Here is a 20,999-nt window from a genome sequence, read left to right on the forward strand (position 1 = left end):
GGAAGGTCTTATTTTGTATCCCAAGCTCTGTAAAAATGCAGCAGATATCTCCATTGCATGTCACGCTTGGTGATGAAGGCTACACATGGACTGTTGTTAGTGCAGACATATTGCTGTTGTAATTGGTGTAGAACACATTTCCACATCAAATTGTTGCAACAAAAAGGGCCCACTAGAATATTACCCATGGTGCATCACGCACTTTTGATTTTTTGCATAAATTGTGATTTTGACCTGTGGAAGTCAAACATGCTATGTTATGTTTTATCTGTTTTTTTAACCACGTTACTGAGTAAAACAAAAGTATTTTTTTACACTGAACTGAAACAGAACTGACCTGCATCTTGCAGTTTGTGGGAGATATTAGGCAACAAGAAAGCATTTTCTCTGTCAGGTTGCTTTAGAAAGCAGAAAAAAAGTCCAGAAGGAAGGATTTGACGGCGTGACAATTTGTGATGACTAGACAGCTGTCATGGATCTCTAAAAGTGCGACACTTATAAGATTCTCTTGATCTTAAGTGGTATGAAGACGTAAACTGGAATGATTGGTGAATATTAGGTCCCTGGGGAAAGGAGCTTCATGAATCTCACAAATTAAAAAGATGTGAATCTACAGAAAATGAACACATTTATGTTTTATTAAATCTGGTGAGTACAGATTTTTTTTAAAGTCAAAGGTCACATACATCAGCAACTTAGCTCAGGCAAAAAGATGTTAATATTCTGCTGTTAGATCCATTCATGATGTCAATTTATGAATGTTTTTTTTGGGTCACCAATAATCTAAAAGTTAACATTATTCTCTTTGGAATGTGACATTTTCAAACAGGTCAATGCACTCTTGAATGTTTGAGGAACCAAAATCAAGTCAGTCTATTCTTGTGCTAAACTTGGTCTATAATTTCCATGCTTACCCAATTCTGGACCTTAGACCACATGTGACCAGTGTTGTGGCTACACCTTGTCCAGAATTCCCATCCATACATTTCTCTGGCTAAGGGAGTTCACACAAACACATTTCCCACCGAAGTTAGCTTAGATGATAACTGTAGTAAATTATCTAGGAACACTATGAAAATAATCAAATACAAACAGAAGACAGATAGAAACAAAGCAGATAAAAGATATAAGAATAAATAGAATCATGTAAAGTGCTTAATCAAAATGGCGGTTCAGACTTTTATCAACTGGAGACAGAAAACTATGCAGCAGTCAAGGGCTTTCTGTTTTTGATGCTGTGGTAGTTTGCCATGCAGCAGTTTAAAAAAAAAATCATACAGAAGATGGGAGGAATCTCTGACACTATTCAACGTTCTGTTGCTGCAAAACGATTATGAACACAGGGATTGGACACTACAGCAACCTTCATAGCTCCCTTCACTATTTTCGACAGAGGATTCTCATCTGCCATATTGCTGCTGGAGGAGATGATACCAAGTAGTGTGGACTCAGGTGACAACCTCTTCATGTTGTGACCTGACTCAGTCAATGATCATATCAATGATCATCTCCTTCGTTTTTTCCAGTCATTAGCTGTTGAACAACTTCCTTTTCCGGTGTTATCCTGAGCATGCATTTTGCTCCAAAAATTTAGTTTACAAATTTAGTTTTCCCAGAGTTTCAGTTGTTCAACATTGTATTGCCTTTTTAATGAAAAATGTAAGAAAATATAGAATATTGCTTTAAATAACACTAATATAGTGCAATATTAGGTTCATGCTATGAAAAAGTGACTTTCAGTTAAAGATACGCTTCATGTGACCTACAGCTGTTTTATTTTCTCTCTTGACTGCACATTTCTCACTGACCACTGAAAGGAATTATGAAAGCAAGTTAAATAATCTAACTTCCCTTAATCCACACCTAACCATACAGATACAACACAAATATACTTTTTTTCTGTGCCAAGGAAAGAGCCTTGCCCAGGAAGAGCTCTGCCTTTCTTGGCACAATAACTTCAAGTTTTATTTGCCTTAAGGCCACACACAAGACCTAAAAAGGCAGATAAACTATTCCAACTTGTGTTGTTTCTGCAGGTAAAGCTCACAGTGAAAACATTCTGTTCTAGAAACAAGACAGTGACGGTAAAAACTAAACCATAAACGGAAACAAATGCCTCCTGCAACTCCCTTTCGCTTCTCTCACTTCAATGAAAAAATCACTGGGTGTGCTGTTTTCTTGCTTCATCACCACATGTTCCAGCTCAAAGTAAGCAAAAAAAGAAACGCCTTAGCTGCAGTGGCTCCAGTTCTACTGAACTCAGCTATCAAGGGGTTCAGTCGAGTCCATAAGGGCAAAAACACCTCATCGGGAAAGAGGTGGACTTGCTTGTTCAGCTGCTTTGTAGGGTCTGAACTGCACAGATTCTTTGCCAATCTCATCCACAAAACAAGCACAGAACCACCAAAACAGCTGACATTTTAAACATAGAACACTGTGCTGGGCTCAACCCTTTAAGGCACGGTTTTCTTTCAGCAACTCCCTCTGTCTCAAACATTTCCACTTTCACAACATCCATGATTCATCTATGCTGTGTTCTTTTCTTCCTTCCTTGCAGCTCTGATCGATGATTAGCCTAAAAGATCAAATATCCTTTATCTGTATATATTCAAGCCAAGTCAGTATTTTCTATCCAATTTTGTCTCCTTGCCAAACAGTTAATTCTCAAAGACCTTACAACTGATACCCAACTCTAGATATTCTCCATATGCTATTCGAAAATTAACCTGAATCAGGTTTACAAGAATGGGCATTTTTCATTATTAAAGATTATTCCAAGGCTTTGACCTTACAATGTGTGAAAGAAAGAAAATCTATTATTTAGCATTTGCCTTTTTTGAAGGAAACAAAAACGTTTCATGTGTTTAAGCGAATGTGTAACACCATCCATTCTTTTACTGCCCTTTGTGTCAAAGAGGTAGCAAATCCTTGTAGAATTTTCAGACATTCCAAAGTCTTCTCAAGCTAGAAGGGATATTTAGTGCCTTCAAAGAGTTCTGGTTCTGCCTCAGAGCTGCTTATGTGCATGGAAAACCTCCGAGAAGATACTGGTGGCCTCTCCTGCCTGGTTGTCTGAATTACTGTCCAAAGCCGATTCATCAGAACCCTGAATTCTTCCAGGTGTTGGAGGTCCTCACCTTGTCTCTAAGGTTGAGTCAAGCCACACTTCAGAGGAAACTAATGTCAGTCACTTTATCAGAAATCTAATTATTTTTGTCAGGATCCATATGAGACCAATGGTGATAGATGATTTAATCACCTGATAAATTAAAATGAGCTTAATAATAAAATAAGGATGATAATATTGCTAATTTGTTTTCCGTCGTCTCACTCTTTCTACCAAAAAGACTGGATGACTAAAAGCTTCACTCCAGTGCCTCTAGCTACTCCTCCGCTCTTGTTTCCTTGGTAAAGACTAAACACACAGACAGGTAAAAGCATCAGTTTTCCCTATAAACGATAGCAACAAAAGTCAAATAATTTTCAACTTTCTTATGTAGCGTGGGTAGCCCGCGTGTGCATGTCTGCATGTACAAGGGCAGGTGGGCCAGAAATGCATTTCTTTGCCTTTTAGTTATGCTCTTCCATCAGCACATTACTTCAAATTAAACCCTTCTCCATCTATTTATCAAGCTTTCCATCCTCCTAGTAACATGTCACAGAGATAACCGTCCTTTTTTCTGTGAGAACTGTTTACTGAAGGCTGCCACAATGGAAGGTAGAATGATATGCATGCCACAGCAGAGTCCCATGACAGTGCTCAAAGGTAATTTTAGCTTAATTTGATGTTATTACTGGAAAAAGACATTATGTTTAAGTCTGCTAATGCCTCTTGACTGTCTGTAATTTCAGTTCTATGGTACGGTCTGATATTTTTTGAGAAAACTGATATGAAATGCCAGTCAGTTAGCAGAAACTATCTCAGAATTTCCCACAGCACTGCAGTCTGGAGTAGAATCCAAAACAGCTGAGGAGCAAGGATGGGCGCATCATTCAGGTTAAAATCAGCAAACCTGCTCTCTTGCTTTTCTTGCTGCTGCTTAAGATGGTATTTTTTCAAAGTTTTGCTATAGTCCTTCTCTGTGGAGACACATTCATATTCCCCATAGTTCTCTGGTCCCATTGAAGGAATAAGGTGCAGACAATTAGAAAGCATTTGCAGGCAAGGTCTCTCGTGACTTCCATGCTTCCAGGTGTACTTTGCATGATAAGACTCTATAGGACAGGACAGATAGAAAGGGACACCTTCGGGGACTGAATGGACTGTCCCTGAAATCTTTGGTGAATATATCTGCCTTTTGGACCTGGTCAGTACCCCTGACACTGAAAAAACAAAAGAAAAGGCAGCTCAGTAAAGATGTGACAAAGTTGCTATGGTACAGCATGCGGCATTTTGTAACTTACCATTCGCTGCTTTATTTTGTGAGCAAACACTTGTATGTCCATCCTTTATATTCTGAATGCCCCCACTGTGAAAAAAATACAAAACGCTTTAAATGGTCATTTATATTTCCATACATCGTACCAAAAGGTACATAACAGACAACCACAAGACAGGTCATAAAAAGAGATCTTTCCACTTGCAAACAGTAATCAGGCTTTTTAAGTAGCTTTTAGAATGGATTCTTTCTAGCTGAGTGATCTTTTTGATGTTTGTAAAGCACTTGCTTCTCTATGGATAGTATCTACAACTAGACAATTCTGCTTGCTTGTAATTGTTCCAACAGATAAACATGGTTCCTTTAGGGTCCTGGAAATTTTATCGAATTGGGACAACTGCAATTGTCATCTTGATATGTTGACTTCATGTCAAGCAAAATGCTTGAGGTGTTTTAAAAATATCTACAGGTGTTTTTACAATTAGCTAGCTCTCAAAATCCATGATAATATGAGATTTCTCATAATTTTGGAAAAAATATAAAAAGGAATTGCTACACCTGCCTTATGAATCAATTAAGCAAGTTTTTTTAAAGGGTGATGTTTTAATAAAGGTACTTTGATTTTTCAGAGTTCTAAAATTAGTGTGTGATTATTCAATAAAAGATAATGTACATCAATACTTCTTTTCTTTGCCATAGGAACGAAATAATGCTTTTGTTTTATTGGGGGTTTTTTCACTTGATTTTTGATCACAGATACAGAGTCCAAGGTGTTTACTAAGACTCCAAACAACTCTGAGTACTTTTGATTCAACTTGATGAAGTCTGTGGGAAACAAGACCCTACCAATCCAAACACTGGCTGTTGTAGACCTGTCTGATCAGAACTATTATTTGATATGTGAGCAGTGAGGAATAAAGCTCATACTTACAGGACAGAAGGTGTGCATCCAGATTTGGTCCATGCACAGTAAGGGTCCCGTGCCAGGACACAGTCAGCACAAGAGGCGTTGTACTTTTCGCACTTTTGGAGGTCCACTGTAGATATTTTATCAGAGAAACCCACCACAATTTTTTTCTGAGAAATGTGGAGAAAAAGGTATTTCTTATAAATGTGTTTCCAAAGAACCCCTGTGAGGGGGTTCTTTGGAAACAGCTGCCAGGTGTAACAGAGATTGTGATAACTGCGATAACAGAGCTGGGACTAATCAAAAACAGAGAGGTCAAGGACCATCAAAACAGGAGCAGATGAAAATGAAGAAAATGTGCAACCAACAAAAGGTCTATGGAGAAACACATTTCAGCTTATATTTTTCACAATTCCCATTATTTAGAAAATGTTACGCAATTAAACACATTATAAAGAATACTGAGGAAAATATTTTTAAACTTAAGTGTACCTTTTGAGAGTCAAGCATCATTGCCTGTATAGATGAAATGTTGGAGATCTGTGTTTCCAATATGATGAAAGGCTCTGACCCAGTCTCTAGGACTTTATGGATTTTGCCAGTATCTATTGGAACAATCATTACAGTGTTGTTATTCTAGGACTGATACATTTTTAGCGCATTGTTTCCCAGCAGAGATAGTAAACAATGCATAATTCCTGGCCAAGAAAAGACAAATCGACACAAAGCAATCTTGGCTTACCAGTAGCAAGGAGCAAAACGTTGTACACTTGCTGGTCTGCTCCTTTAACCCGGTCAACAACTATTTTGGTGTAATTATAGTTGCTTACATAAAAAGGAGCTTTTGACTGAAGGGAATGTACCCAGTCAACCATTTCAGGATGATCCTTCACTACGTTCACTGTGCCCCGCGGCAGGCTTTTACTGTCTGAAACACACTACAAAACACAATCATGTAAAAGTTTACTCAAAAAGACAAGGCAACAAAATTACTTGGATCACAAAAAGCAAAACCAAATGAGAGGAAAAGTGGAGAGAACTCTCTCACCTAATTTACACAGAATCTGAATAGTAAAAAATGCCAACCACTTCAAGGTTTTAGCAACAATATCACTTGAGTTGGAAACCTTATTGACATAGAGAAACTGTAGGAAGACAAACAAACTTGTCTGCTATAAGCCCTCCTTGGGGGTGTAGTTGTTGAGAAACATAAGACATGTGCCTCTCCTTTTATTGGTCAGCTATGTGGAGTATACTGTGGCTACAATGGCAAAATATTTTCCCCATGTACATCACATGGTCTCCACAGCACATTATAAACAAACTTAGCTCATTATGGAACCCACAATATCCACAAAAAATACATGGAAAACATGAACACGATGAGATAAACCCGACATAGCTTCCATAGCAACACCCTTTTTTCCAACACGCCTATTTAAAATAGTCTTTTGCAACACGCCTTTTTATTTTTGCCTGTGTACACTCAAAAATACACAGGCAGAAATAAAACCCTTAGAGGAAGTACAAAAATAGATTCTTACAGTTCCAGGCCTTGGTGTAGGGATTTCATTAGCAAAGCCTTTGAAAGTTGAGTTTTCAAATATCTTCTCTATCATTTCTATTGAATAGATGCAAACTGCAGTTGAGTTCCTGAAACAGAAATGACAAGAGAGGTCATCATACCATTCATGCCATCACAGTTGCAGCGGTTAATCAAATGTTTCATGTTGTGGTGAGGGCAGTTCAATTGTGCCATTGTTATTAGAGAAAAGCTTTGGTAATCTCAGATTTGACATTTAAGCCATAACTAAAAATGAACATGATGCACCCTCTAATGTTTTGATGCTGCTTCTTATGCTGTTGCTTAGTTTCTAACACTAAAAAAGGGAAGAAAAGTGTTTCACCAGCTGCTTGTGAAAAGTGCGTAGACTCTAGTTTGGTGCCAGTCATCGGCGTGCATCACATAGATGTCCTGGAGACGATTGAAATACAATGACTCATCAGGAAACCCACAGACGAGGCGCGCCTTTAGGAAGGACGTCCACATGTTCTGGAAGAATCTTTTTGATCCACCTTCATCGGTCTACAAAAATCATGTCAAAAGACTTTATTAGGAAGAGAATCAGTCTTCTTTTTATTTTGTCCACAAAGAGTTAAATATCTGAGACTGCACCCACTTTAGAGATGAAATAAAGTGCAAGAACTCTTCAAGGTTTTTCTTAGCATGGATGTTATTACTTCCACACAGCAGTAACATTCGATCAGGTTAATTTATTTAGGAAGCTGCAATTTGGCTTATGGTAATGAAAGTAAAAATCAATAAAACAATCAGTCAAGTTTCTTTGTAAAGCACATTTCAGCAACAAGGCAGTTCAAAGAACTTTACATCATAAAAACACAACAATACAGAGTCATAGAGCACACAGTCAACAATTGAGAAAACCAGTAAACATTACATGTTGCCAGTGCCATCATTACACATCAAAATGCTGGTCAGTGTCTTATTTCCTATGGTTCAGAAGCAACTCTGCAGTGAGTTTTAAGTCTAGAATTAAAGGAATCCAGTGTTTCAGCTGTTTTGTAGTTTTCTGGATCTTTATTCCAGATTTGTGGTGCATACTTAAAGGTGCTTCTCCATGTATGGGTCTAGTTCTGGGGCTGCACAGAGGACCAGAACTAGAAGACCTGAGAGGTCTGGAAGGTTAATACAACAACAGCAGATCTTTAATGTATTGTGGTGCCAAGCCGTTCTGTGAATTGTAAACCAACAGTATTTTAAAGTCTAATCTCGGCGCTACAGAGAGTTAGTGTAAGGACCTGTGAGGACGCCGGTGCTGTAATCAACACTACTAAAGATAAATGCATGGATGAGTATCTCTAGATCTTGCTGAGACATTAGACCTGGAAATGTTCTTCAGGTGATAGAAGGCCAACTTTGTAACTGTCTCAATGTGGCTATAAAGTTTCAGGTTTGAGTCCATCACAACACCAAGATCACTAGTTTCCTAAAAAGTAAACACATACTGCAGCAAGGGCTCAATTAAGGAACACTTTTTTTTTAATAAAATGTTCCTGGTAGTCTCAACATGTTGCTCAGAAAACCTTAGCACCAGTGTTTTAGCTCCCCTTCTGCTTTTATTGTAGCTTCTGATCCAATCCAGGACAGCAACTATCAGCACCACTTATTAACACTGTGACGTAACTTGCTGATTACCCAGCAAACAGAAGCTGTGTTTCCACGGTTCCCTATCGAAGGTTAATGTCAACAGCAAACAGTGATGCTGACCTTTGTCATTTAACATGCGAGTTTAAATGTTTCCTTAAATTGTTCACAACTCTCATAAAGACGGAAGTGAAAACATACAATACAATTTGGAAAGTACAATATAAAAGTGTGAAAATGTAATATAGTGTCTTGCAAAAGTATTCACACCCCTCAACTTAAGATGTTTTTATCATAGACCAATGCAAAGTATGCAATATCTAAAGTAGGCTAGAGAAACATCCAACACTGTTTTCATTTTTTGCTTATAAAATTAAAACTTCACTGTTGCATCAATTTAAAGTCAGGTTGACTTAGTCAACACACTGGAACCACCTGTTAATGTGATTACTACTGCAACTCTTTTGGGTTATGTCTCGACGAGCTTTGTACATGTAAAGACCGAAATGCTTTTTTTGCAACATAGCTTGAGTTCAGTCAGATTAGATGTAAAAATGATCTTTCAAACACTGCCACAGATTCTCAATTGAGTTTAGATGAACCATAACCTGGATCTCAAGTGTTATGAAGTCTTTTCTTGCAGCCATTTCTCGTTTTGTCCTCCATTCGGCTTTATGGAAACTCTGACCAGTTTACATTGTTCCTGCTGAAAAAAGGCATCCCCACAGTGATGCACTGTACAAGTGATGCACTTGTACAGTGCATCACTTGGTAAGTTGCTCACTTGGTAAGCATCACAAAGGTAAGTTTTGGTTTTATTTGGCCTATGCACATTTTTCCACAAATTAGCTTCTCTGATTTGCTTTATCTGTCAGTTTGATGAATGAATATGCCAGGCTTGCTGAAGCACTATGCTGTTTCCATTTTGGTACGATAAAGCAAACAGTTCACTGAAATGTTTGAAGCTTGGGATATTATTTCATAACCTAACCCTACTTTCAATTTCTCTGCACCTGTCTGCTGTGATCCTTGGGTATCAAGATGCTTTTTAATCACTTTATGTTCTCAAACAAACATTACAGGACAAAGGGCGTTATACTGAAATGAATAATCCATCAGAATAAATGAGGCTCATTACATATACACAAACTTCTTTAGAAAAACAATCTGAAGACAATATTTCATGCCACTTTGTAAATTTCCACAGCTTTGTGTTTATCTATCACATGAATTCCCAATTATGCCTTTTCAAATTGCAAAATGTGACGAATACTTTGGTGTGCTGGGCATGTTTTTGTTTTTTGTTACTGGCAAGTCATGCTGCAACAGTCTCTTTAATCTTTGTTAATGTGTCCACAACTTTTTTGTCTCAAAAATTGAGTTAATCTGACCAAAAGGAACATTTCTTTCACTGAAATGCAAACTGACCTTTAGAAACTGATAGAAGGTTGACATTCACCATTTACTACTTCATTGGAAACAGTAGGACTTCATTCATGGCTCACCTTCTCCACCATTTTGAAGCATCCATACAAAACTTTGAGAACTTAGCTTTTTGTGTAAACACTGATGTGGTTCAGTCAGTGAATTAAAATCTGTCCATTTTAAAAATCTTCTGCTCTCTGAAAAGATAACAGTCATTTCCACACAGCTCATGAACAGTTTGAAAAGTGTCAATCCTGTAGTCGTCAGTCACAGTGTTGACAAAATATCTGTTCGTGTTTGAACTGCAATGACAGTATGGCACTGAAACAGAAGCTTTAAATTGGCTAGGTACCAGTCATCTTTGTAAGTTTGGCTGTATGCAGTGTGCATTGTACCTTACAAACTCTGGCCACCCTAGAAATCCAGGGATCGGCATCTGGGCCGTGGTCGGAGTTCTTTTCGCGGAAAAAGATGTAGATTTTCTCATTGTCTGGATCTTCCCTACGCTTCACCCAGGATGCCGATATGAATGTAGGCTCTGCAAGAGGATGTTTAGTTTAGAGAAACCATGTACAGTTTGTATTGACAAGTGCTGAGACATAACAGCCACAAAAACAAGACTTACCACAGAAAAGCAAAGCTAAACATATGTGGGAAGAACAAGATAAACCTAAGTTAACCAAAGCAAAAAAAAAAAAACATTGCCAGTGTACCATTTTCAAATTTCCTTTCTTTAATGCGAACAGTTAGGCATAGAAAGTCCCTAATTTTGTACAAATGTGGTCAGCTTCACTTAAAGACTCTAAACCAAGATTAATGATGTTTGTGTACAAAAGTCAATCCTCTTTGACCTTTGCTCATGCATTCCTGTTGCATTATTTTGAATGCTCGAGTAACAGTTATGTCAAGACTTTGTTCTATTTCAATCAATAAATCAATTGTATCCATAAAGCACCCTTCATGTTGGAGGCAGATCGGTGGAAACACATAAGAAAGGATATTTCTAACCTGGGTTTGAACTACCCAGGGTCACAGTCTGCAGGTGCAAATACCAGAGTTGTGAAGTAAACTGGAACTGGTGGGATACTCCCTTTTGCTCCCATCTCTGTAAGAGGGCTGGTGGATGACTCCCCTGGACGAGCCAGGGGAGTCATTGCTCATATTCCTTTCTGAATTTCTTAATAAAATAATAATCAAAATGCATTTTGATTGACTCAGTGTTTCACCTTAGGTAAGACTTATTTATTTCCTTAACACAGTACACCAAAAATCAAATTATGCACAGACTTTAAAAAAATAAAAAATAAAAATGATGTTTAAATGTTTTTTTTAAATGTAACACACAAGTAGATAATTACTGTTTGACTTCCAGCCTTGAAAAGAATTAGATTTGGGACCGTTCTAATTACTCAGCCCCCACAGCTCAGCAAATATATCCTTTCATGTCATCAGTGTTTGAATCATTAAACTTTATACATTTGACACAGATATTAATATAGTTAAGTTTTTCAAGGCTGTGTATAAATTATTTAGTTGCACGTCACAGTGGTGAGCTCCTCTTTAACATCAAACCCAATCACTCTGACCTGATAACCAGCTGTCGTACATCCAAACATTAGTCCGCTTGCCAGCTTTTCTCCTGAACTGCAAAGAGCTTCCCTCAATGTCCAAAGGCGCTGCTGCGTATGAATCCCCATCTGAAACAGCAGAGGATACTCAGCATTATTCAGAAATGCTGAATTATACAGAAGAGTTCAATGAGAAAGCAACCTTGTTACAACTATTTTAAAACACAACTTGATGTGGTTACATAAGATGGCATGCAGCACTGAATCTTGTTTGAAACCTTTAAAAATCTGTCCATAACATACCAACTGTGAGCGATAAACAGTTGTGAGTGTAGACTAACGGGGAGATGCCTGCTCCCTCATAATTCTCCTCTATATCATTGGTCTGATTCTTCACAGCAGGAGACTGCACAGAAAAAAAAAAAACAAACAAGCAAAAAAATAAAAAACACTTCCAGAGAACTGTGGTGGAAACTGCATTAGCAAATGATGAGACACCAGACGCCCAACACCCTACTTAATTATAGATCTAGGCCACAAACAGCAGATCCCCCTCTTTAATAAGCTTTGCCTTGTTGTCTCTGCTGAGTCAACAGATCACAAGAAAACTGCAGCATAGGAGAACTACCAGTTCTCCACAGAGGTCTCCACCAGGTCTGTACATATTACGTACAGACCTTGTGTTTACATGTGGATGTTCATATATGTAGACACTTACGAGTTTCCAGCACTTTGGTTTGTGTCCGTTTGTTCCACACACAAACATGTCGTCCTGAAACTTCTCAATGATGGTGATTACATTTTTACACTGGTCCTAAAACACACAGTACAATGTTAAACAAAACTGAGATGGTGTGTTTAGTTTATATTGAGCTCATGTACACTTCTGTAGGAGTAACTCATGTCAGAGCACTTATGCTGTCCAGTTGTTGTTATTGGAAATTTTTTGCAAAAACATAAGGAAAAAGATAGAAAAGTGGGTTTTTCGGGTTTCTTTTTTTTTTTTTTTGCATTTCTCCACAGAAAATCACAAACATTCCAAGTTTTATTCAGTAACTTGTCACTCAAAATGCTCCATTGCCACAAGCTAGAAAGAGTGTATATGAGATCATAAAAGTGTGAAGATTATAAAGTGATGAGGAAGTGGTAAAAAAAAACCACACACACAATCTGAGCAGGCTATTTCTTATTATAGCACCTAACATGTGAATCACTCTTTTTCTTTTAAGAAACAGTTCAGACATAAATCCTGTCACTGAGAGTAGGGCTGAAACGATTCCTCGAGTGATTCGAATACCTTGATTATTAAAATTCCTCGAGGAAAATTTATCTGCCTCGAAACTTTGTTAAGTTATATTTTATTATTTAACGCACTGTGTTCCAGCCAGGTTACTACTTGCGTTGCGCAGAGTGTGTTACCAGCTAAGCGTTGCCAGCATGATGCCCAAGTTTTCCAATTAGGACCGTGGGGATTTTATTGATTGGTGATAATTTCCGGGTCTTTGTCGGGGACCAAAAAACATCCTGAACATCCTTGACAAGTGATTGACGCGGTGCCTGGCGTACGGCAACTTTTCTACTCCCGGAGCAGCTGCCTAGTGGCCGATTTAGAGCGAACGGCAAGAAAGAGTGCTGCAGGTGTATTAGTACAGGTGAGCGGATAGACTGAACACTGCTGCGCATTAGATACTTAACCGGAAAATTTATTTCACATCATCCTGGTCTCTGGTTTTGTTATCAAAGTCATCCAAACACACAAATATGGGACAGAAAAAGGATTTAAAGCAGTTTTTAAGTCATCTTCATCTACTTTTTTCCAATTCCTGTGTGTTTCCCTTCAAACCAGTCAAACTTTCATGTAATCTTTTAAACTGGATTTTTGTCGTACATAAAGTAAATTAGGTCTGGCAAAGCCTATGGCAAAGACATGACTATAACTGAAACATTAAAACGGGCATTAAATAGGACACAGAAAGTATATAAAGGTATTTATATAAATGTGTCAAAACGTTGCAATCCATTGAAGCTTTGTCCTGTCTTTAATTCATGATTAAAATATTTTAGATCAGACTCTGGCCACAGAGAAGGGTGACAAATGCCCTCCTTGACCCCCCTTTGGAAGCGCCAATGCATATGAAGGTGATTAAGTGAAAATGAAAAACACTAAGCCCCCAAAATAAATCAATAAATAAATAAGAATAACTCACCTCTATGACGCTATAGTTATTTGCATTAAGTTTATCAATGTCTGAGCCTCTGACATAAAGCTCCTGTTCTTCCTCCCGGTATGAAAACACCCTATGGTTCTGATTAACTTCATATTTATACTGATCACAAAGACCTACGGGAAACAGACAAGAAACCCCGTTATTGACAATGCACAGCTATAGACCACGACGCAAGAATTATGAGAAAGCTTAATTGTGTCCTAAATACAGCACTGGTTCACTGGAGGCGCTGAAATAGATTTTTTTTTTTTTCCGTCGAAAAACTCAGGATTTTAAAAGCTTAATTGTGGTTTGCAAATGTCTTACCTGGTATCAAAAGCCTCGGACTATTTTTAGACCCAAGAGCCGGTACATCCTTCGAAAAGACCATCTTGAAATGCACCGCGAAACAAAGACAAATATGAACGCAATGCTTCATTTTGCCCAGTTCCGCTATGGGTGAAGACAGAAATGGTTAACCTCTGCAGTCTCTAAATTTACAACAATTTTCTGTGGAAAGAAATGTTTCAAATAAGAGCCTCCGAAGTGCGAATTTCTGTTCCCGTGAAAATCTGTTCCCCCTGTGTTGGGAGCGCGCATTGCAGCCAGAAAGGCGGATCTGAACATTTTCACGGCGCATATAATCATGTCAAGGTTGTAACATTCAGTTTAATCGGCAGCTGTTGTTTACAAAATTGTAAAGTAATTAAATAAACGAGGTCTTTTTACGCTGTTTTGTGTTATTTTAAACGCCAAGAGAATCGGTCTTTCTTCAACTTTTGTCACTTCAGCTTGACAGAAATAAAAGTCAGTCACCAAACACAATTTTTCAACACGTAGTGTGTATTTATAGTTTTTCATTGCTGATATAAGAGGATGGTTGCTGGCTGACAGCAAGGCACAAAAATTAAGACTTCCTGAAAAGATGCGAGTGTAGACTTTCTGGTAAATCTTGTTCTAATGTAAAATATGACAGATTACTGGATTGAGGAAATTTCTAGTATACTACATGCTACCACACATAACAATTTTTGAGAATTTGGAAACAGTTGCTCTTTATTCCCCAAAGTTATGGGAGGAGGAGAGGAGAGAATGGATATTTCAGCTACCTGAAATAATCAGTCCTCCCTCCATAAAATGGGAACAAATTAACTTACCAGAAAATCTTTTATTGTGCTTATTTCTCTCATCATCAAAAACAAATCCTATGAATTTGGTAGCATTTGCTCTAAATTTGACAAAGTTATGGGGGTGGACCCATATATTTTACCCACCTGAAATAATCCGTTCCCCCTCTATAACAATATGGGAACAAATTAATTTACAAGAAAGGGTTTAACTGTGCTTTGGAAAAATTTACTCTTCATTTCTCAAAGATAAGGGGCCTTTGGATTTAAACTATCTTTCCATAGCTGCCTTATATCAAAGTCTTGTAAGTATAAATATCAAACAGTTTTCAAAATGTAATTTATTAACCATTATACAACATACATTAACCAACACAACACAGCAAACTCAAGAAAATAAGGCAAACATGCAAAGCAGTGATAAGTTTTTTAATTTTTTGGGCTTGCCACACATGCCTGATGGAAGCACCTCAGGAACAAATCACACTGAATCTAGGAAAGAAACCAAAAATATAATGCTTATTTTTTTAGGAAAAACATGTCTTTACTATTGCAATATACAATCAACCACTTTAGATTTCTTTATATTCCAACTGCTGGAGGATCATATAGCTTGTTTACACAATATAAAATTATATAAAACTTGTCCTCTTCATTTTGCTTACTAACACTAAGTCTTCGAATAATTCTAAAAACATTTCCTACCCAGCTCATATCCGAGTCACTTTCCATCTCTCCACAGAAGTTGCACAAGTCTTTTAGGTCATCTGTTCACAACAAAAGTATAAAACATACACACACCCACACACACAATTATACATGCAATCATGTCCGTATATATGTGGGTGTTTATGAAACGGTTACACAGGATGTGTTAGGCACCAACACAGTCATTTTTGGGGAAAAAAATATAGAAAATGAAATGATTATACTTATTAATTTGTAGACAAACAATTTCCTTAAATATTTTCAGAGTCCATGTTACTGTATTAGGTTTGGGCTAAGTATAGATGTTTTAGAAAAACATATACAGTACAGGCCGAAAGTTAGGACACACCTTCTAATTGAATACAATTAGAATTATTTGAATTCTAATTGAATTCAATTAGACAAACAATTTGTCTAATTGAAGGTGTGTCCCAAAAGTATGTATGCATGTATGTATGTTGTATAATGGTTAATAAATTACATTTTGAAAACTGTTTGATATTTATACTTACAAGACTTTGATATAAGGCAGCTATGGAAAGATAGTTTAAATCCAAAGGCCCCTTATCTTTGAGAAATGAAGAGTAAATTTTTCCAAAGCACAGTTAAACCCTTTCTTGTAAATTAATTTGTTCCCATATTGTTATAGAGGGGGAACGGATTATTTCAGGTGGGTAAAATATATGGGTCCACCCCCATAACTTTGTCAAATTTAGAGCAAATGCTACCAAATTCATAGGATTTGTTTTTGATGATGAGAGAAATAAGCACAATAAAAGATTTTCTGGTAAGTTAATTTGTTCCCATTTTATGGAGGGAGGACTGATTATTTCAGGCAGCTGAAATATCCATTCTCTCCTCTCCTCCTCCCATAACTTTGGGGAATAAAGAGCAACTGTTTCCAAATTCTCAAAAATTGTTATGTGTGGTAGCATGTAGTATACTAGAAATTTCCTCAATCCAGTAATCTGTCATATTTTACATTAGAACAAGATTTACCAGAAAGTCTACACTCGCATCTTTTCAGGAAGTCTTAATTTTTGTGCCTTGCTGTCAGCCAGCAACCATCCTCTTATATCAGCAATGAAAAACTATAAATACACACTACGTGTTGAAAAATTGTGTTTGGTGACTGACTTTTATTTCTGTCAAGCTGAAGTGACAAAAGTTGAAGAAAGACCGATTCTCTTGGCGTTTAAAATAACACAAAACAGCGTAAAAAGACCTCGTTTATTTAATTACTTTACAATTTTGTAAACAACAGCTGCCGATTAAACTGAATGTTACAACCTTGACATGATTATATGAGTTGTTTTACCGAGAAATCGATCAGAAGCGCCGTGAAAATGTTCAGATCCGCCTTTCTGGCTGCAATGCGCGCTCCCGACACAGGGGGAACAGATTTTCACAGGGGAACAGAATTTCGCACAAGAGGTCTTGTGAATAAGACTGTCATGACACCTTCATACACATGACATAACACCTGTCATGAACATGAGTAAGTCTTCGTGAATATTTATGACTGTTGTCGTAAAATGTCATTCGGTAAATTAAGACACTTTTAATACAAAGTTGACATTATTCAGAATGTCTTCGTTGTGACAACTTGACTTTGTGAAATGTTCATATTGCTGCAAGAATAACCTATTTAATTTGTGATTATATAGAAAAAGAAAATAAATTGTAAAAGTTATTTTTTCTGATTTCTGGGAATTTATGTGTATGTGGTGAGAAAATTAACATGTTGCAATAGTGGAGGAATTGCATATTTAAATTATAGTTTATTTCTTGTATTTTTAAGAAATAACGCTGTCAGAAATTGATAGCATGTTTTACTTGTGAACTGAAATATTGATTGTAATACACAACTTACAATACAGGTCAAAGTTAAAATCTAAATGATTTTAAATGTGAGTTTCAAGTAAAACAAATAATATACTGTGTGAGACATTTTTAGCTAATTCAATACATAAAACCTGACAGTTGAGTCTGCAAGATAAACTCGATGGTTGTAATCTGTCTGGGAATAAGGTTGTTACAGTTTATTAGAATTTTTTTTTTTTTTTTTTTTTTTTTACTTTAAGTCAACATTGATTCATTTCCAGTTATGCCATTGTTAAAAATTGATAATTTACAAAAAGTAAGTAAGGAACAAAATATTTATCCACTCAGAGAAGGATACAACTGAAGGTCAGAGTTACAGAGTTGACCTACAGGTAAAAAAAAAAGTCCAAGAGCCAGTCAGTCAGTCAGTCAGTCAGTCTTTTCATCCATCCATCCAGCCTACCGTGATTACCGACTGCAGTTGGTAATCACCTAAAGTTTGCATTGAAATGGCAGTTGAGTGTTTAATTGAATTTATTAATTGAATTAAATTAAAATCTCTAGAGGAAAGCACAGAAAGATTACACCAATACCCAAACTACCTCATGTGATTTATTTTGATGCAGAAGACCAGCATCTCTACTCCAAGCTTCCTCTTGATGACAAAGCTCCTCATTATCACGTTCTTACAGAGAGCAGCAACAACCAGGAAGGCGATATTTTTTTCTGTTTGTATCTTGGATTCTCAGCAACAGGGTCCAAGATCTGAGAGTTAGCCCCGCCCATTGCCCAGCCCTTCAACTTTGATTGGCAGGTTAACCCTAGCCCTATAAGAAAAATTACTTCAAAATTTAGCTAAGCATTTATTTATTTAATGACAAATTAAATTAATGATTTAATGAAGTATTAACTTATTTAATTTTGTCCCTTTAGACATGCCATAGCTCTTCAAGCTGCTGCCAGGATAACAAAGAAGTTTAAAAGAGTTGCTCTTTAAAAAAATAATGAGATATTAAAATCTTCCTTGCACTATAGTGGTCAATAAGATCCATTACGAAAGGAAGCTCATCTTGAGGCCTGTAAAAGTATCAAATTACACTTAGGGTTTCTTTCTATTTTAAAATGCCTTTTCTGGTCTTTGTGATTCTAAATTTTGGAATAGTTTCATAAACTGTCCTATTTTGAATGCAGTGTTTTCAATTTCACATTATCACTGTAATACATTTGACAGAATGCTGTGCTGCACAGTTTTCCACACTCCGTTTAGTTTGAGATCAATGAATATAATGTTATGAGAGAGCTTTCTGAAAGCATGGAACATTATTACTGGTCAACCAAATGGGACCCATGGAGTTAGTTGCTCCAGCACCGGAATCATCTTTGAGATTCAACCCCTCCTAACAAACAGAACATTGGCAAAACTGAAAACTATGCTGCTTTTTTTTTTTTTTTTTTTTTTTTTTACACGCCATAGGTATACTGTTTTTGGTATTATGCCACAAAGTTGATGGTATGCATGCCCAAGAGTATTTTTGAGAAAATAATTAAAACATTCCAAAACCATTTTATATGTCTAGTCAGATGCTTGTAAAGGAAAAAGGCAAATCAGCCAATCAGTTTAATGTATTCAGATATCTAAACTTCATTAGACATCTTCTTAAACGTCGCACTTCACCGTACTACAATAACATTCACCAGATTGGGCCACCTCTTGACTGATAATAAGCACGTTTTGTTCAAGTTAAATTATTTCAACCTTTTTTTTTTACCTCACGTTAGAGTATATGCATATGGCGTGGTGCCAAAACGTACGGTAGAAGAATCAAACTGTCACGTCTTGAAACGTCACTGTCTGATCAGAAACTAACTTCCGTCCAGTGAACTACTCAAATGGTAATAACCCATTCATGATAATTGTTACTTTTTCAAAATAGTTTCTATTAATAATTTAGCAAAATTAGCAGAAAACATGGCGCTGTATATCTTTCACCGGTTTTAATGCTATTTAAGTCAACTGAGCAGTCGCCATTTAAGATAGCATTCATGAAGCTAGCATGCTAAGCTAATAACAATAGCATCCCGGGATACAAACCTGCTGTTGTCACAGTAAGCAAATCTTGTTTGTTGCTGAACAACTCATAAGAATGTCCGTGTTCTGCAGCGGTTCCGGTTCTGTGGGGATCTGGACTGCCCAGATTGGGTCCTGGCCGAAATCAGCACATTAGCAAAGATTGTAAGTAGCTAAGTAGATGCTCAGGATTGATCAGGAAATGTAATATAAAATGCTAATTTTCTACTCCATTTTTATACAGTCGAGTGTGAAGATGAAACTCCTTTGTGCTCAAGTGTTGAAGGATATACTGGGCGAGGGTATAGATGTAAGATGTTAGATACGTTTACTCAGAATCATCTAAATATATAATATACATCTGACTTATGTGCGGTCTTTCTTATTGCAGTACGACAAAGTTGGAAAGCTGACTGCAGATGCAAAGTTTGGTACGTGTCCCCTCAGTAAATTTAAAACTGTTATCAAACTCCTGTTATTACTCTGGAACATGCTTGATGTAATGAATGCAAAACTTTTGCACTGGAGTATGTTGATTTAACGTTAAGTAATCATTTCGCATTTATGATCTTGCTTCTTTGTTTTTTTTGTTGTTTTTTTTTTTTAGAAAGCGGAGACATCAAAGCTACTGTGGCAGTGCTCAGCTTTATTTTGTCCAGCGCTGCAAAACATGATGTTGATAGTGAGTCTTTGTCCAGTGAGCTGCAGCAACTTGGCTTGCCTAAAGGTTTGTGCTTGGCATTGCTTTTCTGCTGCACTGCATCAGTTTTTGTGGTCCATTAAGACATTATTTATTGATGCAATGTTGTTGTTTTTCCTCAAATGCTAAGGTCATTAGGGTTTTTAGATTTTTGTCATAAAAATGCATATGTTCCTTAAATCTATTTATTAAAAAATATTATTTCCATAGAACATGCCACAGGGCTTTGTAAGTCCTACGAAGACAAGCATTCTGCTCTTCAAGACAAACTAAGAGATACCAGCTTGAGATGTAAGTCTTTATGTCAGCCTCCCTTCTTTATTAAATAGAACACAAACGTTTTTGATGTCGATTGCTGTCTGCTTTGAAGTTGCTGACTGAGCATTCACTTAAGTGTGCAATTTGCCCTGTTATAAACTGCAGTGAGAAGACTTGACTCTGTTTCCTGGCGTGTCGATTACACCCTGAGCTCCAGTGAACTAAGAGAAGTAAATGAACCCCTGGTGCATCTTAAACTGCAGACACAAGGAGCAGAGCCAGGCTCCTCTGACACAACCGTAGTCTCAATTTCTCCGGATAAGTTCAGAGTTTTGCTTACTGGTTAGTATTTTTTACCCCTTCTTTTTCTGATCATGTTTTTTCTTTATTGATTACCATAATAATGTGGTGTCTGCTTCACAGAGCTCAAACAAGCTCAGGCCATGATGAATGCACTACAATGAAGAATGAAGAACAAACCTTTGATCAGGAGCGAGATACAAATTACGCTGATCAACTGCCAAAAGTGCCATATTTGTATCTTGTACAGTATTATTTGCTTGAATTTGTTCATCTTAAAATAAAGTTTAATTTCTTACTTGAATGTACTGATGTTTAGTTGTGTATTTCACCCACCTTGCTAGTATTTGGTGGAAATTTTT

The 20,999-nt window shown here is 37.0% G+C and overlaps 2 protein-coding genes across 2 annotated transcripts; one reads left to right on the forward strand and one right to left on the reverse strand.

The window, feature by feature from the left end:
- Positions 1-611: 611 nt before the first annotated feature.
- Positions 612-14,235, reverse strand: sema7a (semaphorin 7A). Its single transcript, XM_044123750.1, has 13 exons — positions 13,980-14,235; positions 13,653-13,786; positions 12,164-12,259; positions 11,749-11,851; positions 11,464-11,574; positions 10,273-10,415; positions 7,194-7,372; positions 6,831-6,939; positions 6,029-6,224; positions 5,779-5,891; positions 5,311-5,456; positions 4,405-4,469; positions 612-4,323 (listed from the first exon to the last, which is right to left on the reverse strand). Exons 1-13 carry the CDS (start codon positions 14,089-14,091, stop codon positions 3,917-3,919), a joined length of 1,914 nt encoding a protein of 637 aa, XP_043979685.1. The 5' UTR covers positions 14,092-14,235; the 3' UTR covers positions 612-3,916.
- A 4,876-nt stretch (positions 14,236-19,111) lies between these two features.
- On the forward strand, positions 19,112-20,941 carry commd4 (COMM domain containing 4). Its single transcript, XM_044123753.1, has 8 exons — positions 19,112-19,204; positions 19,473-19,544; positions 19,624-19,689; positions 19,771-19,810; positions 19,987-20,106; positions 20,290-20,370; positions 20,503-20,679; positions 20,761-20,941. Exons 1-8 carry the CDS (start codon positions 19,202-19,204, stop codon positions 20,799-20,801), a joined length of 600 nt encoding a protein of 199 aa, XP_043979688.1. The 5' UTR covers positions 19,112-19,201; the 3' UTR covers positions 20,802-20,941.
- The last annotated feature ends 58 nt before the right edge of the window (positions 20,942-20,999 follow it).

The sequence above is a fragment of the Gambusia affinis genome, linkage group LG08 (assembly GCF_019740435.1).
Source record: "Gambusia affinis linkage group LG08, SWU_Gaff_1.0, whole genome shotgun sequence".
Classification (NCBI taxonomy): domain Eukaryota; kingdom Metazoa; phylum Chordata; class Actinopteri; order Cyprinodontiformes; family Poeciliidae; genus Gambusia; species Gambusia affinis.